Source organism: Macrotis lagotis, chromosome 1, assembly GCF_037893015.1.
Source record: "Macrotis lagotis isolate mMagLag1 chromosome 1, bilby.v1.9.chrom.fasta, whole genome shotgun sequence".
NCBI lineage: Eukaryota > Metazoa > Chordata > Mammalia > Peramelemorphia > Peramelidae > Macrotis > Macrotis lagotis.
This window is the reverse complement of record NC_133658.1, coordinates 219062174-219086516: the sequence shown is the minus strand read 5'-3', so window position 1 is coordinate 219086516 and position 24343 is coordinate 219062174. Positions and strand designations below refer to the sequence as shown.

General features: G+C 36.4%; 1 protein-coding gene across 1 annotated transcript in view; it reads left to right on the top strand.

Moving 5' to 3' along the window:
* Positions 1–1805: 1805 nt before the first annotated feature.
* Positions 1806–24343, top strand: part of CAPN13 (calpain 13) — a 117359-nt gene continuing 94821 nt past the window's right edge. Inside the window, exons 1-2 of the mRNA XM_074235031.1 lie at positions 1806–3580; positions 12256–12471. Of these exons, the coding sequence (XP_074091132.1) occupies positions 12262–12471 (210 nt within the window). The 5' untranslated portion in view covers positions 1806–3580; positions 12256–12261. The remainder of the gene's footprint in view (positions 3581–12255; positions 12472–24343) is intronic.

Below are 24343 nucleotides of genomic sequence, written 5' to 3'. Positions count from 1 at the left end.
CTGGGTTGTCAGCTCATAATTTTCAGTTCAAACCTACCCACCTATCAGATGGACTGGATATCCTACAGTGTGTTCAACTATTCCCTAGTTAATAGATTCCTAATATCATTTTTAGGAAATCTCAATTAATAGCTATAGACCTAGTCGTTCTTTGAAATAATAGTTTGGGGATTCAAGCAAAACATGAATCTTGATAAAGAATGGTGAATTTGTTTCAGAATTTAAGGAGTTGCTAAGGGAATCCTTTGAAATGGATTGAATTAGAAACCTTAAATTTGAATTTCATCAACATCTCTTAAGTTCTCACATGATCATCCTCAGATGTTCTAACACAATTTCTTTCCAAGTACTTACCAATCAATATATACATAGTTAACATTTTCCCCTTTTCTCTTACTCTAGCACTGAAAACTAAAAAAAATTAATAAAAGAGTTAAAAGGTAATTTCTTTTAAAAATTTAATTTGCTTTGATGATTTTCACTTTTATGTTACTTTAATTTCCAAATATCTCCCCCCCCCTTTGTAGGAAGCAGTTTTGCAAAGTTAACACATCAACTGAATTTGACAGGGTATATCATATTTCACATACAAATGAAGAAGGTGAATTTTCTCATCACTTCTTCATATCCAATTTGACTGTTAAAATTATACTGTGTTCAGTTTCCCAGTTGTTGTTTCTATTTACATTGTTGTGTTGAGGGACAGCTAGGTAGCAGAGTGGATAGAGCACAGGTCTGGGAGTCAGGAGGACCTGAGTTCAAATCCAACCTAAGACATTTAATAAACAACTAGATTTGTGATCCTGGGAAAGTCCCCATTGCCTTGTAAACTCCTAGCATTGTCTTCTTCAGTATATCAATTCACACAGGTCTTTCCACATTTCTCTGAATTCTTCATATTTATCTTTTCCTTCGAGTACAAGAATATTCCATCATATTCTTGCTCCATGATGTGTTTAATAGTTCTTAAAGAAACCTGTCTTTACTTTGTTTCTATTTTTTCTTGACAACAAAAAGTGCTGCCATATTTATTTTTAATAGAGTTAACCTCAATTTTTAGGGATGAGAAAACTAGATCCCAGATATGGTGAAAAGATTTTTGCAAGACTATGCAAAAGTTGAACCCAGGCCTTTCCACTTCAATTATGCACATTCTTCCTCCCCATGGCCCCTTTCTCCCAGTGGGAGAGTATATGGGGCTTCCTGCAGTCCAAGGCAACAAGCTCCTGGAGAGCTTTTCCACCAGAGAGCAGTTAAGTGACTTCATTTTCTCCACTCTGGTGGCTATATTATTCCCGATGTGTTAAACAATGTAATTAAACACACACACACACACACACACACACACACACACACACACACCACACACACACACATACACACACATACACATGCTGGTGTGCATTTCCCCCTCCCCAATACCCTGTCCTTTCTTGTTCCCTGTCAACCCTGAGTGTGTGTCAGCCCAAGCCTTCAAGCTCTGTTAGTTTTAATTTGAGTTGTAGAATTAGTAATCGGTTTTGCTGGAACACTGTTGTGGGAAACAGATCACTCCTTGAACAGAGCTCGGGCACCATTTCAAATGAGTATTTGTTAAGGGGAAAACCATCCCCTTGTTGTGTTCCACTACATTACATCAGATTTATTTCCATTGTACTGAAAAACACCAGTCAAGAGAGAACGATGAATATTTCTCTGGAGCTGGGAGTGGTATAGCTTTTTTTCCCCTTGCTTTTCATTGGACATAAAGAATAGGAGAAAGAAAAGGAGAGGAGAGAGAAAAAGAGAGGCGAGGAGAGAAGAAATGAGAGAAAAGGAGTGAAGAGAAAAGAAGACAAGATAAGAGAAACCCTCTTCTTTTTATTATGATATATGATAGACCTAACCCATCTGACAGGCAGGGAGGTTAGGGGCTGAAAGTTATGTGCTGGCAGCCCTAGACTACCTCTTTTTAAGGAAGAGATAAACCATAGTTGCAGATTTAAATCTTGACTTAAAGAGATCCCAGTGAATTCTGGTTCTGAAAATAAAGTGCTAGAACCATTAAACATTTTGAATCCTATGCAGAAACATATAGTTATAGAAAGTTAAATTTAGAAGGAACTTTAGCACCTATCCAGAGTTCTAATTATGGAGTTTTCATCTGGGGCAAAAATAGTAGAGAATAAATTTGTGGTAGTACTGGTGGTGGGGTGCAACATTTTGGATGCAAACATATCAAGAGAAGGGTCAGCTTGGTAATGGAATCCAGGTTGGCAGAAGATGGTAGAGGACCTTAAGGCAAGATGCAGAAGTAACTGTCATTGGAAGGACATGCCCTTCTGGTGTGGAAATATGGTCACTGAATATTGACATCATGAGCCAAAGTCCCAGTAGCTTTATGATAGTTGTCCTTTTACAATAATCCTTGTCAGATGTTCATCTAGTCTTCTTTGGAACATTTCAATTAGTTGAAACTCATTGATCACTTTAAAGGGAGCATGTTTCATGTTTCAGCAGCTTTAATTGTTAAACAGTTTGTGTGTGTGTGTGTGTGTGTGTGTTCAATGAGCCAAATCTGAATCTCAGTCATCTCCTCAGAGTAGTCCTAGTTCTTCTCTTTGGGATGAAATAAAACAGTCCTATTCTTTTTAACTCAAGTAAGGTAGCATATGTAAAGAACTTTGTGAATCTTAAATTGATATACAAATGCAAACTAATTAAATGAGTAGGCATTACCTAGATCACTAGCACTGCTTTCAGTTTAGTTTTCACAATTATCATCTGTGGAGGAAATGCCGGCCATCCCCATCAACCACCAGCTAACTGCCAGTGATAGGACAAGCAAGCAAGTCTAATTAAGGCAGCAGGGCACCCTGACAAAGAGAGAGAAGGTAGTTGCATGTGGAGGTAACAAATCAAAAACTATGCCTTGATCGCCATTTTCCCTCAGTCCTTGAAGGAAACAGTCAGGGATCCTAAGTCCAAGTGGCCATCCACACCACCAAACCTGCTTCCAGCCTAACCTCCATGGTCATCATTGAAGGGAGAATTCATTGTGAAGAAGGGGCTCCATCATCTTCCTCACATGCAGCAACAACTGCTAACCAGATGCCACCAAAGGCACATAGGCATAGGTGTTCTGGGAATGGTAGCACCTCTCTGACCACCATACATGCTTCCAACTCAGCCCTCACAGTCAACCTCCAGGGAAGCAACTCCTATAAAAAAACAAAAAGGAGGTCTAGCCATTTCCACCAAAGACATCATAAATAGAAGCCAAGCCAGGATAGCTGAGGTAGCAATGGAAATACCTTAACTTGCACCAAGCAAGTCAAACCACTAATACTACCTTGACCACAATCTCCTCCATGATGTTGATGGATGTTGATGGCTGAATCCAAAAGTCATGGAAAAATATCAATGCTTTCAACCCATTGCTTTCAGTTATCATTGTGGAAAGAAGATACAGCCTGGCAACTGCTCCTCCAGGTGCTTCAACCACTGCAATTGAAGACCCAAAGAAGAACTTGTCACCAAAAATATTTCAACAACAGAAACTGATATCATTTTATATAATGGATATGACATTACAGAAAAGGTATTACCATCTGTTTTGCAGCTGCGCCCTAAATGAGATTTTTTTCCATCTGAAAACCACTGAAAACTGTGTAATCTTCCCCCATTATAATGTGAACTCCTTAGGAGCAGGAACTGCCTTACTTTAGATTATTTTTGTCTTTGAATACCCATTGCTTAGCACAGTAATTTGTACACAGTAAATACTTAATAAATGCTTAATAAATTCATTCTGATTCATATAAGTGCTTTTGGGGGGGGAAGAAGGAGAGTAAGGGAGAATTAATCATTTAAGCATTTATTTAATCATTTATTTAAAGCCCACAATCTGACAGGCACTGCATTAGGCCTTGGAGATACAGAGACAAAAATAAACAATCTGTGTACTCAACACACATTCTATAAAGGGAAATGCAGTGTATGTATATATGAATATACAAAATAACTATAAGGTGATTTGGAATGAGTGAAGTATTAGCAGGTACAAAAGTGGGAGATCAGGAAAGAACTGATATGGGAGATGGCTTTGAAGGAACCTGGGGATTTGAAGAGAAAAAAGGGAGGAATTCGGCACATGGAAGATAGTCTATGCCAAGTCATAATGACAGGAGAAGGTCAGTGTGGCTGGACCATATACTGTGTGAATGAGAGTAATAAATAAGTTGGATAAAAAGACAGTAGTCAAGTTATGGATGGTTTCAAATGACAAACAGAGGAATCTGTATTTTATACTAGAAGCACAAGAAATACAGTAGAGTTAAATTAGGCAACCAGTAGCCCAGTGACTAGAGAATTAGGTTTAGAGTCAGGAGACCTCAGTTCAAATCCAATCTAAGAAACTTACTACCAATGTTACCCTGGACAAGTAACAAACTGTTCTGCCTCAGTTTTCTCAAATGTAAAATAATAATAGTATCTTTCTCCAGAATTGGTATAAAGATCAAATGAAAGATGCAAAGCACTTAGCACAGTCTCTGACATAATAAGTGCTAAATAAATAATTGTTCCTTTCCCTTTGAACAGGGGAGCAATATAGTTAGGTATTTTAGAAATATTACATTGCCAGTTGTAAAGAGTGTAGATTAGAGAGGGAGAGAGACTGAAGGGAGGCAGACAAATTTTAGTAAGCATTGGCAAATGTCTGAGTAACAGGTAATAACAGCCTGAACTAGGACCATTAGATAGTGCAGTGAGTAGTATATTGGGTTGGATTAGGTAAAACTTGAGTTCAAATCTATTCTCGGACACTTATTATCAGTATAACTCTTATCAAGTTACTTTTCCTCTCTTTGTCTCATCTATAAAATGGGAATAATAGTAATATCTGCTTCTCAGGGTGATTATGAGAACAATATTATAAGGATAATATTTGAAAAGCTTTTTGAAAACCCTACTACATAAATGCTAGCTATTATTATGATAGCAGGCATGTAACTAGATAGAAGAGAACAGGAAATGTGAAGATGGAATCTGCAAGATTTGTCTATTTGACTAGATATCTGAAGTGAGGCAAAGAGAAAAAAATGAGAATGACTTGAAAGTTGAAACAAGATCACTGAAAGATGATAATTGTACTTTGTACATTTTGTTTTTAAAATACTTATGAGTCATCCAGTTCATATCCCAAAGATTGTGATTCAGAACTAGAGCACAAGAAAAAGATGATGGGAGAATTGATTTGGAAGTCATTTTCACAGAGATTATAACTAAGCTCATAGGAATTAATGATGTCACAACATATAGATAGAAAGATAGATAGATAGATAGATAGATAGATAGATAGATAGATAGATAGATAGATATAAAAAAAGGACTCAGGATGAATTTGCAGATACATCCACAGATGGAGCTGATAAAGGAAAGCTGATAAAGCAAAAAAGACAGGTATTGTGAGGCAGGTAGGAGGAGCTCCATGAGAGAACACTGTCACAGACCTAAGAAGTGAATTATCAGGAGAAGTTGATCAACATTGTCAAATTCTGCAAAGAATTTAAGAAGAATGTGGATTAAGAAAAAGAATGTTATTTGACAATTACAGTATCATTGAAAAGAATTAAAAAGGAGATTATTGGAAGCACTGTGGAAAGACAGACACCCTAGCTTCATTGGTGGAGCTATGAATTTGTTTAAATATTTCAAATGGCAATTTGAAATTATGCAAAGAAATTAATTAAATTATTCACATCCTTTGACCTAGAGAAGCCACTGCTAAGTTATCTCAAAGAGGACACAGACAGAAATAATGATCCCATATACAACAAAATATTCCTAGCTACACTTTTTTTCCTAGAAGCAAAGAAATGGAAATAAAGGGGGTTAAACATTGGTGTGCCAGATTTAATAGAAATGCACATGAAAATCAAATGGAATATTATTTTGCAGAAAGTAATGGAATATTATAGCAAAAGAACAGTGACTATGAAGAATTCAGAGAAGGATGAAAAGATTTATATGAATTGACACAAAATCAGGTATCTTAAACCGGGAAAACAATAAGCATAATACTGAACAGTATAAATGAAAACAATTAAAAAATCAGAAAATTGTACAATTATAATAACCAAGTTTGGTCTAAATAAGATATAACAAAATACAGCTTATTTCTTTCTTTATTGAGTTGGAGAAATATAGGTTAAAACATTGCAGTCAGATTCAGTGGCTGAATTGATGAGTTTTTCTGAACTGTTACTTTTTTCCTTTGTTATTTCTTGTTAAAAAGTAGAGCTTCAAGACAAGAAGAAAAAAGGTTGTGTTTAGAAAGGAAGATGATTTTAAAACAAAATATATTTTAAAAAATTTAAAGACTGGGCAAATTTGGAGAGAACATTTCAGATGAGAAATAAAGTTGAAAGTCAGATTACAAGAGATTAAGAAATGAGTGTGCAGAGATTAAATGGAGACAAAGAAGGTATTGTTTTTTAGGAGTCTGTGATTATAGGGTCAAGATAAAGAGTTTTTGCTATTGTTTTTATTGTGGTTTGTTATTGTTTGAGGAACTGGAGAAACTTAGGTGTGTTTTTAGACAGCGGGGAAGGAACCATTAAAAAGGAAGAAATGAAAGATTGGTGGGGACAATAATTGAGGAAGCAATTTCTAGGAGGAAATAGGAAGATAAACTATCAAGTGTGCATATAGAGGGGTTGGACTTTGCAAAGAGAAGGCCCTTCTCTTTATCAGAGATTGGAGTGATAACTTTAAGTGAGAGATAACTTTAAGAGTTTTTAAGAGATAGAGGTCAAAGAGAAAATGATCTTTGTTTTCTCAATAAAATCTAAGTCTATAAGAAAGGAAGAGGGAAGAGTTTGGGAGATCTGACTAGAGAAGAGGGCATTTGGAAGAACCTCTGTAGGAAGAATGTTAGAGAATCAATAAGGAAGGGATAAAAGAATGATTGCCTTGCTGCAGTAAGGACTCAATTGAAATTAGATCAAAGAAATTCATAGTCAATTCATCATGATTTCATGAAAAGAATTACCTTTTGCCTTGTTTCCAGGTAAAATCTTTTATGCTCCTGAATTGGCTAGGGAAATATAAAGGTATATAATTTCATTTATTCATTCATTCATTTATGTGTTCATTAATCATTTATTAGTCATTTTCATTTATTTCATTCATTATTCATATTCATTTAATCTACTCTACATCGATCTTATAGAAGATGCCACCATTTGTGTCTTGCATTCTCTCCTTGGCTCCTATGTGAACACATGCCCAAACAATTGATAGCTTGGAATTCTCTTGATCCCTAGATCCCAAGAATGTAGTTGTTGCAACTGCTACATCAATTGGAAAGACTAAGGTCATCAGAGCATCCAGAGGTTCATCTTGTGATTTAAAGACAAAAATCAAATTCGTTTTATAGATATGGATACAAAGTTAAAGAGGGTATTAGATTTTCAAGTAAGAAAGTTTGAAGAAAACTCCCAATTATACACCATAAATTCTAATTTCCCACCTTGGACTTGTTATTAGTCTGAATAGTTCATCAATAAGAAGTATTTGCTACTGATTTGAAAAAATTCTTTTAGCCTATTCTCTCAGTGTTCCTGTGAGGACTGTGCCTTCTTTGCCTGTACTCTCTTTTCCTATCGTACTCAAGGAGACAGCACCATATATATTAGGGACTTGACTAGGCTTGTGATTTCATTGATATGAAGAACTACAAAGTAAGGAAACTATCAATACAAGTTAGCATTTTCTCCATCTAAGAATATTATAGAATTGCCTAAAGCTAGGAATACTGAACTCTGAGTGCTAGAAAAGGTAATATTACCACTCTTTCCTTATTCCAGAGTCTCAGTCATTCCTTCAACTCCTTAGAGTTCAGGAACTGTTGGAGGGGCTACATAGAAGGCTCATAAGGAGGGTCCCATGGGGGAACAGAGGATTTGCTGATGCCTGTGATACTCAGAAATCACTTTCTGTAACTTTTTAAAATATGGAATAGATACTTTGTCAAGTTATGCTATAAGATGCTGAAATAAAGGAAATGTTAGAGAACCATGTTATACTAATATTATTTTCTTCAGTGCTGGCCTTGCCCTATGGGCATCTGATGTCCATCCCATTGTTTTCTAGATAAATTGTTCCTATTGTGGACCACCCATCAGGTTTATCCCACTAGAAGGGGTATTGGGATATAAGTACCTAACTCGTTCCCCAAACTGTCCCAAAGAAAGGGAAACTGAGATGTAAACCCACTGAGTTAGAGTCAATGACCACCTCTTACCCTAACTCTTCCCTTACTCTTTTTCCAGCACATACATCTTCCCTCCTCCACTTTATAAACCCTGATCTTTTCCCTTACCAGCACATCCCCTAGGATCAGTTCAATTGCAGTACATTACCTATAGGCTGCTGTTATCAACCCAGTTGCAAACTGTCTCTTATTTTCCTTCTTTATGCTCCTCTCCCTCTTTTTGCTACTAATTCTTTGATGGTAGCTGCTGCTGCTGCTGCTATTCACTTCCAAATTGCCATTATTGCCTTTACTTGCCTTTATTTCTCTCTCCCTTAGCTTCTACTAATCACATACATAATAAACCTTTTTTGTTCCTAAATAATTTTGGGCCAGAGTCAAGTCTTTTGTGAATTCATTCACACATTCTCTAATCCAAAAACAAGACCACACTCCCAACATTTTTATCCTTCATAAATACCAATATTTCTGAACTAGGGGGGTGGTGATTGGTTGGCAAACTGAATTGGACAAATTCATGGGAGCAAGGATTATGTAGACAGAAGAATCCCTCTACCCAAAGCTACAAGTTCCACAGTCAGCCAGGTCTGCCAGAGAGAGATGAAAATTGAGTGGCAATGGACAAGTGATGACTGAGTCTAGGATTTTGGCCAGAGTAGAAAGGAATATACATGCCAGTAGGAGGACCTGGCAGGGTCCTGAGCAAGTGAGGAGATGTAGGGGATAAGTGAGAATGTGAACTGAAGAGCTGAAAATCAGAGGCTGGAGGAGTCCAGGGACTCTAATTGACCAATTGGGATTGCTAGTGTGTGAAGGGAAGCTGGGGAAGAGAATAAAGTTGACAAGGGTAACTGAACCTGGAGGGCTGGGGTGAAATCAGCACTTTCTAAGTAGCGTTATCATCCTGGTAGATGCAGGGGAGTGAGGAAAGAGCCAGGTGTCCAGGTGCTGAATTTTCCTTATGAATGTCTTGGTGCCTTAGCTTTATCCTATGGTGTCTATTACCTGGAATAGAACTGAGAGCTCTATCTATGGCCATTTGGGCATAGCCCCTACCTGGACAGCTGAGGCATCCATGAAATGAGGGCTACTGCAAACTGACTGGTTCCAGACATCTCTAGTTCTAAGAAGTCCAGTGAAAAGCCTCAGGTTTCCACAACCTGATATTTGCCTCATCTATGACTGGGCCTAAATAAGAGGTCCTAGGATGTAGTCTCAAATAATGTTACCCCTCCAAGTAAAAAATCAAGGTAATTTTTTTTTTGGGGGGGGGGGGTAACAGCAATCACTTGTCTAAGATGTCAGACAGAGATAGAATCTGCCATAAAGTAGCTTGGCTCTGTGATCCCAGTCATAGACAACCCTGTACCTTTAATTGAGATTAATTGATACCTACTTAGTGACTTGTGGGGAGGGTCTTTTGGCCACTACAAAAGATCAATTTAGAAACTGAATTGGTATTTAATTGTTCCTAGGTCTGCTTAAGCATGTTTCCATTTTGTTAATCAGAATTCCAAAAGTATTTCTACTTTGAAAGGAAAGGTCACACAATTATAAGGTGAATACCTAATCTTTCAATTGCTAAATTATCCAGTAGAAATTTAGCAAGTGCTCACTGACTAACTGAAAGCTGAGTGTGGAAATAAATTTTGTTGGAACTCAGAGAAGCATCAATTCCTGGTCTAGTTTACTTCCTGCTTTCATTCTTATCCCTATAATCCTATTAGAAATAAGTTCTAGCCAGATTTTAGAATTTCCTCTTCTCTGATGGTATTCAGTTTCCTAAAATTGCCCACATCAATGAGAGCAATGTGTTTAAAACTGTAAAAAAAAAGCACTTTAAGTTGATGCAATACCTTAAATGCAATTAAAAAAGACAGTTTAAACCAGTTCAAATTGGTCAACTCCAGTTGAAGTCAGTCAGAATTGGTTATAACCAATTAAGACTTGTCAAACCAGTCAAAGTCTGTTCAAACTGATCTCTGAACCAGTTCATATTAGTCTAAACTTGTTCAAACAAATCAAAACCAATTTAAACCAGAGCAGACTATCTTTACTTGTCTGAACTGACCTGGTTCTGAAGACAACTATCAAGGCCATACTTCTCATATAAGAAGAGTGGACTTTTATGGAGTACTTGAACATTTGTAAAATTATTCCCATACATTATCACATTTGAACCTTTTAACAACCCTGTAAACTAGATAGTTCCTATATCATTATTCCCATTTTGTAGAGAAGAAACTGGGACTCAATAAGTAAAGTGACTTACCCAAGGTCATACAGACAATAAAGAATCCAAGATGGAATTTTAACTTTCATGTTTTTGACTCCAGCTCTAGTTCTCTTTCACAACATCATACCATGCCATGGAATATAAATAAAGCTGCTACAAATCCACAGTGGCTTTTAGGAATTCAGTATGAAATAGAATGCATGCCTTCTTTTTAAGGTCTTTCCTTATAGGCTATCTGGCTTCCACAGGCCTTGGTCACATACTCTTCACTTTTTTTTTCTTACAAAAACAGAGAAAGTAAAACTAAAAAGGCAAAGGGAAAAAACATTGGCTTCTCCTACTGCATATTTAACGTGTGGTGCTGGAATCTTTCAGAAGTCATCCTGAGAGAATGAGGAATTAGCATGTTCCCTGACAGCTCTCTGTGTGGTACAGAAAGATAGCAAAGCTGGGACTGGATAGGTACAAATGGATTATGGACAACAGAGCAAAGCCTTCTGTTCTGCCCTTCTCACTAGTATTCCTGACAGGAGTGTTTGTCTCTGTCTTTCCCAACTTTTCTAACATCACAGAGTAGCAGTTGCTGGAGAATGTTGCCTCCTCCTTTTTTCCTCATACATTACATCCTGCAAGAAAATCCTACAGAGTCTATCTTTGCGATATCTGTCCTACCATTCACCTCCTTTCCCTTCCCAGGACCATTACTTTGGTTTAAGCTGTTAGTACCTCTTCTTTATCTAATGGAATCATCTCCTAGCTGGACTCCTGAATGTAATTTCTTCTTCCTCCAATCCTGTTTAACACTATTAGATAAATTTTCCTACAGCACAATTCTGATCATATTCAGAATTTTTTAATGCCTCTCCATTGTTTACCAAATAAAATCCAAACTCCTTAACCTGCCCTTCAAGGTCCTCCACAATCTCAGGACAATTTATCTTTGCAGATTAATGTAAACTATAATTCCCAAAACTAAATTCTTTCCTCTATGCTTTTTCTCATTCGTTCTCTGTACCTATATTCCTTCCCTATCTTAACTCCATACTTAGTAAATCTATTGAAATCTTATCTATCCCTTAAGACCTAAACAGCACAAATTCTGGTTCTTCTAGAAGTCTTCCCTGATTACTTTCAAAACAAAACTCCCTCTCTGAACTTTTCAGGACCTTTATTCATAAATTTTTTATTATTATATTACATAATATGTATTATTATGTTCTTTTTTGCATCATAATGATCAATACACATACCTTAAATTGTAATTTCTCTGAAAGTTGGACCCATCTCTTACTAATCTTTGTACATAAAAGGTCTAGAATCATTCTTTGAACAAAGTAAGTGCCTGGTAAATGTTTGTTGAATGACTAATTGAATGAATCTTACTCCCTTAAAACTGATTAGTTCAGCTGATGAGAACCCCTTGCCATTAGGGTCAAAGTTCTATTTCTCTTCTGGAAACCTTGAATCCAGACATTCATCCAAAGTCAGCATTCCTTTGATTGAGAGATTAGGGGAAGAAAAAAGGAAGAAATTCTAATTGAGAAAAGTGTGAAATCTCTGGGCAAAAGAATTTGGGGATTCAGCCTAGCCTTGTAAAAGTATCTTCAGTGTCCCAATGTGCTCTGGGCCTGGGTTCACAATGTCCTCTTTGAAAGATGAGAATAGTGCTATATGAGAATTTTTATATACATGGAATAAACCAGAAAAACCTTGGAAGGATAGGTGACTCACTCTCACCAAAATTTTTTCTTTCTTACCAAAGAAAGCCATGTTCCTTAATGAGAAGAGGTCAAGATATTACAGCACCATGGATAGCACTGTATCTTTCAAAAACCAGGACTTTACCTCCTTGAGGAATCACTGTTTAAGGAGCGGCAGATTATTTGAAGATGACACCTTCCCAGCCAATGACAGTACCATAGGGCAGAGACTCCTGAGTGAAAGAAATATTCCAAGCCTTGAGTGGAGGAGACCAAAGGTAAGTTTGAATCTTATTGAAAAAAATTTATCAAGAAAGCACAAAGAAGGGTAAAGAGGATGGAAAAGAGTCATGATAATGAGTTGAAGGAACTGGGGTGTTCAGCCTAGAGAAGAAATGATTTGGAGAAACATAATAATTTACTTCAAAGATCTTAAGGGTCCTTGCATACAAGAGGAATTAGACTTGTTCTGTTAAGTCACAGTATTCAGAACTAGTAGTAGTGAGCAGAAATTGCAATAAGACAGATTGAAGCTGGATATATGGGAAAGTTTTCCAATCACTAAAGCTGTCCAAAAGGAGAATAGTATACTTTGGAGATACTAGGTTTCCTCTCAGTATAGGCCTTTATATGAAGGCTAAAAGACCTATTAGGTATGTGACAGTGGTTCCTCTTATACCATAAAATCATAGATTTAGAACTGAAAGGGGACTAATCTTTCAAAAAGTCCTTTTTAACAAAAGGGGAAAGTGAGGCAAAGAAAGGTTAAATGACCTGACTAGGGTCTCACAGGCAATCTCAAAGCTAAATGTCAGACCTGAGTTCTCCAACTCTAAATTCAAGGTTCTCTGTGCTGAATACCACAATGTCCATAAGATCTCTTCCAACTCTGAGATTATGTGACTAGAAACTTGCTTTCCTGGGTCCAAGATGACCTCATACAGAATTTAGTATATAGTAGTCACTTTAAAAATGTTTATTGACTAATTCTCTTGAGGGATTTAAGAGAAAAGGTTACAAAATTGGTAATACTGTTGTCCTTTGCAAAGAGAGATGTGTCTAACTAGATGGGCAACTTGGGTTATGTGCAAAACCAAAGTATGTACTCTATAATTAAACTGCAGTTTCCTCTCTCCTGAAAAGGGGAGGGGAGGAATTGAGCTTTCAAGTCAAAGATCTGAAACAACCAACCCCCTTCACTCTTTTTATCCAGAGAGCTAAGATCTTTTCTATTTTAAGACAAATCATGAATAATGAGGATCACTCTGATTTGGCTTTTGTGGCTCAATAATATAGTAACAGTAGATCCACAACAAAGATTTCCATGAATATGCTTCCTTAGGGAAAAGCTGACACTGAGAACATCTCCATTTTATATGGAGAAGAGAGTGTGTGTGTGTGTGTGTGTGTGTGTGTTCTAATAGTCTTAATAAAATTTTAACTATTAAAAGTTTAAATTGTATTAAGAGTAGGATTTTCTGTTTCTCTCTAATATATATACATAAATGGTATCTATAAATACATACATATAGAAACATATTTTCCACACATAGAAATGCATGTATTTATATGGGTGTATAGACAAATAGATATAGTTATGTAGCTATAGTTCCCCTTGTTATTTTCAGACCTCAAAATTATTTTGGAACTTGTCTTTTTTTTTTTTCTCTTTTCTCACCCTGGTGCTGAGCCAAAGAGGCTTATATTTATAGCACTGAAGATTTTGGCAAGGTTATAGAGTCACTCAGTACCCAAGTAAACCTTGGAATAGCCCTAAATGTATTCTTCATATTATGGGTGGAGAAATTGATTACAAAGACCAAATTCTTCTCTTAAGACAGCTCAAGGATCCAAGGCAGGCTGGGCATCAAAAAGCAAGCTATTCCCATTTCTCCTTCCATCACAAGCTTCTTCTGTTCTTTGCCCAGCAACTGAAATCCTTTTTTTGGAGCTTCTGTCATGCTTCTGTTTGTCCTTTTAAAAAGTGTCAATTAGGGGTGGCTAGGTGGTGTAGTGGATAAAGCACCAGCCCTGGAGTCAGGAGTACCTTGATTCAAATCCGGTTTCAGACACTTAATAGTTACCTAGCTGTGTGGCCTTGGGCAAGCCACTTAACCCCGTTTTCCTTACAAAAACCTAAAAACAAAACAAAAAAAAGTGTCAATTAGTATTCTTTTTCACAAAAGAATATATTTTGAACCTCTCCTAATAGTTCCTACACTCACTGCTGAGAAAATGTGAAGGCTTTATATCAGAGGTGGTTCTTACATTCTCTTTTGTGATGCTTCTTATTTTGATTTCATGCTTGCTTCCTTGATTGTTTTTGCTACTGTAATAAACAACAGAAAATTTAGAAGGATCTTTGAGAGTATACAATCCTTCTTCTTTATAGATAAGCAAATAGAGGCCAAGAGAGAAGAAAGACCTCGGCCAGGGGCATGTGCCAAATGTTCTTTTCCATACCCACATGAGGATCCAAGACATTCCACTGTAATGTCCCATTAATACTTCACAGATCTAATATAAATTTAAAATCTTACTTTCATATTCCTCAATAGCTACACCACCTGCTGATGTCCCTATGCTTAGGATCACAAGCTTAGAGAGATTTACCATCTGTATGATCATGGTCAAGTCACTTACCTCCAAAAAAATTTAAAAATAAACTAGGACAGCAAGGTGACACAGTGGATAGAACATCAATCCTGGTGTCAGAATGACTTGAATTCTAATCTGGACTTACATGCTTACTAACTGTGACTCTGGGAAGTCACTTAACCTTGATTGCTTCAAAAACATATTAGAGATTAAATGGATGCTAGATGCCATCTTTTCACTTCACAGATAAGGAAGTTAAAGCCAAGAGAAGTTAAGGCACTGGTCCAAGGTCACATAGGTACTAAGTGCTAGAGGTAAGATTAGACCCAGGTCCTTTGTCTCCAGGGTCTGTATTCTTTTGAGATTCTGACCATGAAACCTATAGCCTCTAGAAAATTTCTAGTGGAATACTTCCTAATATCCTGAGAGATGGCTCTAAGATTCTGCAGAGGGTAAGCCTTGGCAGGAAATCAGTACAATAATAATAAAAATAACAGAATCATATAATGTTTTGAGATTTGTAAGGTTCTGTAATGACCCTGTTAGGTAGATACACAGATGTGGAGATGTGAAAAATAAAGCTAAGAAAATTTAAATGATTTGCTCATTGTCTTAGTGCCCAAGGTGGCACTCCAATCCAAATTTCTGCTGATTACAGGTCCAGCCATCTTTCCACTATACTATGCTGTCCAGGAATGACTATCATCAAAAGATCAACATGAAAAGGTTGATTGATCACCAATAAAATCTAATCTAAAAAATATGCATTAACCTCCTCCTCAGCAAGTCAAATAAACAAGCATTTAAGTGTTTATTGTATGTTAATCACTAGAGGTTATGAACAAGTTCAATGTACTAGGCTGTAGGGTATAAATACAGCTTAAAAATAGCCCCTCCCTCAAAGTACTTAGTTTAGAGTGAGCATGTCCTGACCCACAATCTCAGAACTAGTCACCTATATCTTTCCCTCAGGGTTCTAGAATTATTCTCAGAGGGTGGCAAATCTCTCCTTTGATGCAATTGGCTCAAATTCCACTAACTGTGCTCCTTTTACTGTTAAGTGCTAGTGAATGGCTAATGCCAGTTCCATTAACTACTTAATTGCCAATTAGTTTTTTTAAAGGGATATTAACTTTGAAGATAGAACAATAATAAAAGTACAAACATTTCCCACAACATTTTGAGGACCACTTTCTCCTATACCACCTTCATCTTTGGGGAGAATGGGCTCAGGAATTTAGCAATTCCTTAATAGACTTGGTCCTGCCAAATGCATAAAGAAATATAATCTTTCTATCTGTTGAGTCTTCCATTAATGTCCTTCTATCTGTTGAGTCTTCCATAAGGTCCTCACATCCCAAACATGCAAAATGTTAAATGAACTCAACTGCCAGATTCCTGTATATTTGAATTCTTGGATTGAATGCTTGGATTTCCAGGGTCTCACTCTTAATATTTTGAAACTCACACAGTCACAACCTCCAGATTAATATCCTTCATCTAAAAATTTAAAATGGAGACCTAGATGGCACAGTGGATAGAGCACCGGCCCAGGAGTCAGGAGGACCTGAGTTGAAATCCAACCTCAGACACCTAATGATTACCTAGCTGTATGACCTTGGGAAAGTCGCTTTAACCCCATTGCCTTGCCAAAAAAAAATAAATTAAAAATGGAAAGGCAAAAGTCAGAAGTTCATATCCATTGACCTTATGCTGGCCACAGAGGGAGAGAATACATGGCCTCTCCGTTAACAGCATGTGTCTCATTGGATGCCATCAAGCAAACCCATAAAATCAAGAATAGAGAGAGACCAAGGTATACCACCAAGGGGAGGCAGAGGTTGTCTACAATTAAAGAACCATGTGGTGACCAGTCTGGAACCAGTTACATCAGTCTCTCCATGTCATTATAACTCTCACTATCCAGTCCCCTCCATATGAGGAGTAGCATCTGAGGGCATAAAATTGTAAACAGATAAATATCTGCATGGTAATTTGAGGTGACAATAGTACTAAGACTAGGAAGATAGGAAAGGCTTTCTATGAGAGGGAGAATTATTAGTTGAGCCTTCAAGAGATCAAGGGATTTCAAAAGATGAAGGGAAATAGCTACAGAATTCTAGAAATGGGCTCCAACCTGTTCCATGATGAACGTGAGTAATAGAATGTTGAGCCTGGGGAATAACAAGGTGCCTAATTTGACTGGAACAGAAAGTAAATAAACAGCAGTGATGTGAAATAACAACATTATACAATATTCTACAAATAGTATCTCATATGATCCTCATAACGGCTCTGAGAGCTTAAGTGCTACTATTATGCCCATTTTCCCAAAGAGGAAATTGAAAATGATAGAAGATAAGTGACTTGTTCAGGATGATACAGCTAGGAAATATCTGAATTGGACTTGAACTCAAGTCTTTCTGATTTGAGGTTTGGTACTCTATTCACTGCACCATTTAACTATTCCAGAGTAAAGCATTAGCTTCTGTGGTTTCTTATTGTACTGAATCTAGGCTGAGTCAGACTTTGCTTTACACCAGCCTCAAAGCAAGATGAAGGGAGATTTGACACACTGGAGACACTCCTCACATAATAAAAGCACTAAGCTCCCAGTCCACACCCCAACCTCAGTCTCCCACAACAATCATTTCAATTCAGTTTGTTTTCTATAATGAAGAAGAATGTTCTTCCTTATTTTCAAGAAGGCTTGCTTCAGTGCTCCATAGAGGAACATTTTCTAACAATTGGTGATATCTTGGGAATGCCACAGGTTGCCTTTTTAGGTTCCCATCACTAGAAATGTTTAATCAGAAACTGAATGACAGCTTCTTGGGAATATTGTAAACGGGATTCTTTTATAGGATGGAAATGAAATGAAATCATCTCTAAGCTATTTTCCAACTCTAAGATTCTGAAAAGAAAGTCAAGGATAGAACAAGAAGGAAGAGATAGACAAAGGCTTAGATTATTACACTATTTAGCTTACTAGATGGAACCCTAGACCATCCTGGTACTCTTAATCTTTATCAAAATGCTCTTATGTCACTCCTAATGAATAGCTAGATCATAAAATCATAGTTCTAAAGCTGGAAGGCAGGGCAGAGTTCATCTAGATCCACCGTCCTGATTACAAATAAGGAAGCTGAGACTCAGGTGGACTAAGTGACTAGTTTGAGTTCATATAGTGAATTGTCAGAGACAGGTTTGAACCAAGGGCTTTATACTCTAAAATCAGTACTCTTTCTATTGTATCATGCTTCTGGATGAGTATGTAGCTGCAATGGTGAATGTGATCACTTCCTCCTTTCATAACATAAAGTGGAAAGAAGACAAAAGATCTCACAGAGATCACCCAAAATCAGAAAATACAATGTGCTGGCAGCTGATTGTGTTGTATTCTCTGATTGTATTTTATGAATTAATCAATTACAAAGAACTTATTAATCATCTACTATGTGCCAGATCCTGTGCTACTGAATTAAAATTGTTTAATTGAATGATAACTCCTATGTATGTAATGCTTTATTAAAGCTATATCCCTCACAATAACCTTGTGAGATACATAATGCAAATATTTTAGCTGTATTTTACAGACAAGAATTAAAGTGGCATGCCCAGAGTCACACATATAATAATTTGGGGAGCTGTATTTTGAACTCAAGCTTCCTGACTCCAAATTCAGAACTCTTTTACATGACAGCAGAAAAGCATACAAAATCTGTAACAATAGTCATATGATTAAATAGATCTGAGTCAGGTATCTTGTTTTTCATACACATCTATTTTGTGGTTTGTATGTTGGGTTGACTTTTGTTTGCTAAGTAGGTGTGAAATCCAGGATATAAGTTCATAGGAACTATACAGCAAGAAGGTCTAAGTCCTCTGCTCTGGCAACAAAATGTAAAAAAGAAGACCTATCTGTCCAGAGCTCATGGCTATCCTTAGTTTCAGTTTTCAGGTTCCCAAAATGGAACATAATAATCAAATAAATCTGAGATTCCTAGTAAAATGAGAGAGTTGAACTCGATCACCTCTATACACCTTTCTATCTCTAAATCTATGATGCTATTTTCTATGATATGATTTTTTTTCAGATGTTGCAAACACTTGGCTCCTGGCCCACCCCAGAAGTCCTCACTCTTAGACAAGGTTCTGGAGGCTGAGATTCTGGTGCTAGCCAGGGTACTAGTGGTGAAATAAATCAGTATAAATCCAGGACATCAACTGCTAATCCTATCTCTCAGTATCTATTGTCTTGTTCAGGGTAAGAAGCACACAGGTTTACAATGCACCTGATATCTGGAAAGACATTCATAATTATCTATTTTATATACATGCATATATATATATATTATATATGTATGTATATAAAATCATAGTGCATGGTAGATGAGGAAGTGTAGCCCAAAGAAAGGAACTTAACCAGAGCTAAGAAAAGCTGAGCTTTATGTTAATTGCTTAATTCATGGATCCATAGATGTAGTCTAATTGCTACAATGAGTAGAAGGGGAATTAAAATAGGGATATCTATTTCAGCCCATAGACAAACAATATATATAACTCCCCCTTCTCCCTCAGTTTCTATTCTCAGCTAGTTAATATGTTCTATTAATTTTCCCTTTGTCTATTCTCCTCTCTCCATTCCTTTTACCTTCATTCATTTCCTCCATCACCACCCTTAGTTACCTTTCCTTTATGTATTCTCCCAATCTTAAATGGGCCAATGATCTCATAGAAGTAGGCACTCCCACTGATAAAATCAATCACATCCCAAACATGCCTTGTCATGCTGTGCATTTCCTTTCCATACATTCTGCCTCAAGAAAGACCCACCCAAATTGTTGAAGAATTTCCTGGAATTCTTTGAATGTCTCAAGGTACCAATGAAACTCTCAGCCCAAATGCTGTTCCTCACTCTTGTTAGATGATCTAAAGTTTGTTTTCCAGGAATGAATGTTCTTAATTATGTCTCTTACATCATTTCTTTTTCTTTAAATGTTTAAAGACATAATATTGCCATTAAAAACAAAAACTCTGCTTATTTCTATTCTCTACTGAAAAGAGTTAAAGGGGAATATGTATCAATGGTACCAGGCTTAGCCATCTTCAATGAAAAGAGTATCTATAGTTCTTCCATCATTTGTGCTGATGTCATAGTCAGTAATGTGGATCAGTCTGCTTACACCTCTATACTCTTCCCATTAGTTACTTATAGTTCTGATCATCTTGAGATCAGATGACTTGCATCACAAGGAGACTATCAATTTTTAAGGGTTAGCTGCTTAAGGCAAAATTTGAATCATTGAAAATAGAGTTATTTCCTAACTTGCATCCATACTGATCTCAATCCTTTGTAACCATTTAAGGATATTTTTGTCACCAGGACTCACCCCAGAAGTTTCTTTGACAAGAGAATGAATATATCAACAATGGCATACCATTACCTGGAAACTAGTTTAGGAGATTTTGCTTACTGGAAAGAGTGAGAAAGTTCAACAAACCTCAGTACTCCAGACTCATTGAGAGGCCATAGAATAGGACCTTTACCACTAGAACCCTAGCTAGCACCAGAATCTCAGCCTCCAGAACCTCATCTAAGAGTAAGGACTTGATCACTGGGTTAGACCAGCAGCCAAGTGTTTGCAAGATCTGAAAAAAATCATATCATAGAAAATAGCAACATAGATTTAGAGATAGAAAGGTGTATAGAGGTGACTGAGTTCAACTCTCTTATTTTATTAGGAATCTCAGAACCAGAGATGCTAAGAGTCTTGCTCAGGGTCACACAGACAGTGTCTGAAGGGAGATTTGATCTTCTCCAATCCAGGTTGCTGTCTGTGTCAACCAAATTCCATGACTTTGCAATCAGTAGCTTCTATCTATTGCTATTACTCCCCAGCATGTACTGTCTAGCCCAATTGAATTACTCAATATCCTCTGAAGAGGCATCACTCTTTCCAATCCAAGCCTTTGTTTACACTGTTTCTCTGCTCCTTCAACCTGCTGATATTCTATCTTGGAAGGCTTTTCGATTGCAGTGTTCAGTAATATAGATGATTATGTAGAACCAGTTACCTGTGCTTGCACAGGTGGCTACCACTCCTAAGCCCCAGGATATGATGTGACTGGTGATTCTGCTAGGAATCTGTCAGAGAACCCTTTCAGGGACAAATCTGGCCTTGCAAATTGTGGACTGGATTATCGTAAAACAAGTTATAATGTAATCCCTAAGCCAATGAAGAGTTTCAAGGTGGGTATCCTACATTTTGGGTTGGTCCAATAGTGGGAAATGAATATATATGAAATAAGGGAAATGAATCCTCAGAAACAGATGAAGTGGGCAGCAGTATTTAAAAGAACATGTTCTTCAGGACTCAGTTTAATCGCCAACTGTTTCTTAAAGTCTTCCATGAATTGTTGTCCACCTGTAAAACCTGTATAAGATAATTATAATAGTTGATTATCTCAATGGCTTCCCCCACCCAATTCCATATCATATTTTGTGAAATTAGCATCTTTAGTTACTTCCTTTTTCTTGTGTGGATGATAAAACTGATATCTTTATAGTTACTACAGATTTCACTCAGCTATCATATTGTCTTCTAGTATCTAAAAAGTCTTTCATAGGGAAAAGGAATTAGATCATCAGTCATCAACTATCAGTACCTGAATGAAAATGTTATTTTTGATATTTTAGATGTATTTTGGATGTGGTTTTTAAAATGTAAATGCAAATTTTTTAGCAACTACCCTTATTGACTAGCTCAGTAATTCTGAGAAATATTTTGCCACATAAGGGTAAAGATAAAGCATGATTTGGTCAACCAAGGGAGGGAAAATAAAGAGGAAATAAATTATATAAAGTAAGAGTTGGTTAGTTCTTGAATTATTTTTTGAAAGCCTTACTTACATACTATGTGGCAGGAGAGTTTGAAATATATTCATGTGTGATCAATCAGAGGGTAAAACTCTGGATATGGAGCAGGATTCTGTCATTTGGGACACCATTTTTATTTCTAATCCTATTTTCTCAAGGGTTTTATACCTTGTAAATCTTGGTATGCAATACTTAAATTCTCAGGCTGCCTTTTAAATGTGTCAATCATCTGAAAAAAAAATTATGTATCTTGTAAGCTAACTTTTAAATACCAGAAATAAACCATTACCAATTTACGAAAACTTCTATTTCGTTTGTAAAATGGATGCATTGTATGAGTTGAGACCTCTTACTTGAGCTATACTCAGCCCAAGTAGTGTTAAATGCCAACTGGTTGGATAAATACATCTTGTCACATTTTTTTTTGTAATTTCTCTGATTTGTAAAGAATAAAAAAAAATATTGTTCAATAGATGATCCATTTTTTTTATTTAACAAATTTAACAAATAACAAGGAATTTAAAAAATTTTAAAAAACTATCCAAATCTACCATCAACCATAAGACTTCTTTTATATCATAAAGAACTACCTATCCCAAAACAACCAGAAACTAGGAATTTGGATAAATAAGAGTCTTTGGTTTAAACCATAATGATAAAGCTCTGCATGTCAGGGTAGAAGGCACAAATAGGCGACTATCTGAAGTCACCTTTTGCACCTCAGATCATCATTTATTAATTAAACTAAACCAAAATTACTTTGTTCATGATCTTAACATAAAAAAAACAAATTGAGCTTCTAGAAAAAGTTCTCAAAATATAGTCAAAACTGGGGGCAGCTAGGTGGCGTAGTAGATAAAGCACCGGCCCTGGAGTCAGGAGTACCTGGGTTCAAATATGGTCTCAGACACTTAATAATTGCCTAGCTGTGTGGCCTTGGGTAAGCCACTTAACCCCGTTTGCCTTGCAAAAACATTATATATATATATATATATATATATATATATATATATATATATATATATATATATATATATATATATATATATATATATATATACACACATATACATATATATAGTCAAAACATAAAAAGTCTCTTGAAAACTTTTAGCTACAAAGCTTTCCAGGGTCATATGAAAAATTGCTCTAAATTATTACTGAGCAGAGAATCACAAATTAAGGCATCTCTGAGGTATCAACTCACACAGAAAAGACAATAATCAATTTTGGAAGGCATGTGAGGAAACCTGGGACACATACATTGTTGGGGAGCTGTGAACTGATCCAGCTTTTCTGGAGAACAATGTAGAATTATGCGCAAAGGGCAATAAAAATGTGTATATGCTTTGATCCATCAATACCACTATTGGGTCCACACCCTGAAGAGATCATGAAAAAGGGTAAAAACATCACTTGTTCAAAAATATTCATAAGCAGCTTTGTTTGTGGTGGCAAAGAACTGGAAATTAATTGGGGAATGGCTGAACAAATTGTGGTATATGTATGTTATGGAACACTATTGTTCTATTAGAAACCAGGAGGGATTACAGAAAAGCCTGGAAAGATATGCATGAACTGATGCTGAGCAAGATGAGTAGAACCAGAAGAACACTGTACAGGGTGATATCAACCTTAATGGACTTGCTCATTCCATCATTACAATAATCAGGGATAATTTTAGGGGATCTGTGATGGAGAATACCATCTGTATCCAGAGAAAGAGCTGTGGACTTTAAACAAAGACCAAAGATTATTACCTTCAATTTTTTTTAAAAAAAGTTGTTTTATGAACTACATAATTTTGCTATTTTATTTCATCCTCAAAGATATTTTTTTTCTCTCAACACATTCAATTTTGATAAATGCATAGCATGGAAACAATGTAAGGATTATCAAATTGCCTTCTGGGTAGGGGGAGGGAAGAGAGGGTAGTGAAAAATTGCAAAATTCAAAATCTTACCAAAAATGATAAATAGAAACTATTATTGTATATAATTAAAAAACATAAAATACTTATATAATAAAAAAGAAAAGCATTAGGTATGGAAAATATCTTTGACATATCTGTGTGAAGTGAATGTAATTGCACTTTTATTAGAATTATGAATTGAGTATACTAAATGTTTTTACTTTATTCAAAATTAACTAACAGATCAGAAAAAAAGTATTATATATACTGGGTAAGCACTGTTGGTCACTGAGAAGAGATGTTTCAAAGTTGCACTCTAATAGGAAAATATCTAATAGGAAAATTTTAGATGAGATTAGGTGAGCATAATTTTGTTTAAGGAATTTTGTTGTTGTTGTGGAATATATATGCAAAATAAATTAGCTCTTAGGTTTCAGTTCACATCCTACAAATCAGAAAAGAAGGCAGTCAGTGTTGGAAAATCTTACTAATATACAATTGATAGAGATGTGAATTGTTCTAACCATTTGGGGGGGGGGGGGTGCAAGGTAATAGGGTTAAGCAACTCACCCAAGGTCACACAGGTAATTTGAACTCAGATCCTCCTGACTCCAGGGCTGGTGCTCTATCCACTGCTCCATCTAGCTGCTCCTTGTTCTAATCATTTTCAGAAAACTATTTGGAATTATACACCAAAAGTTTATAACCTTTGGCCCAGCAATCCCTTAGGAGGTGAACAAAAGAGGCGAGAGGATGACCA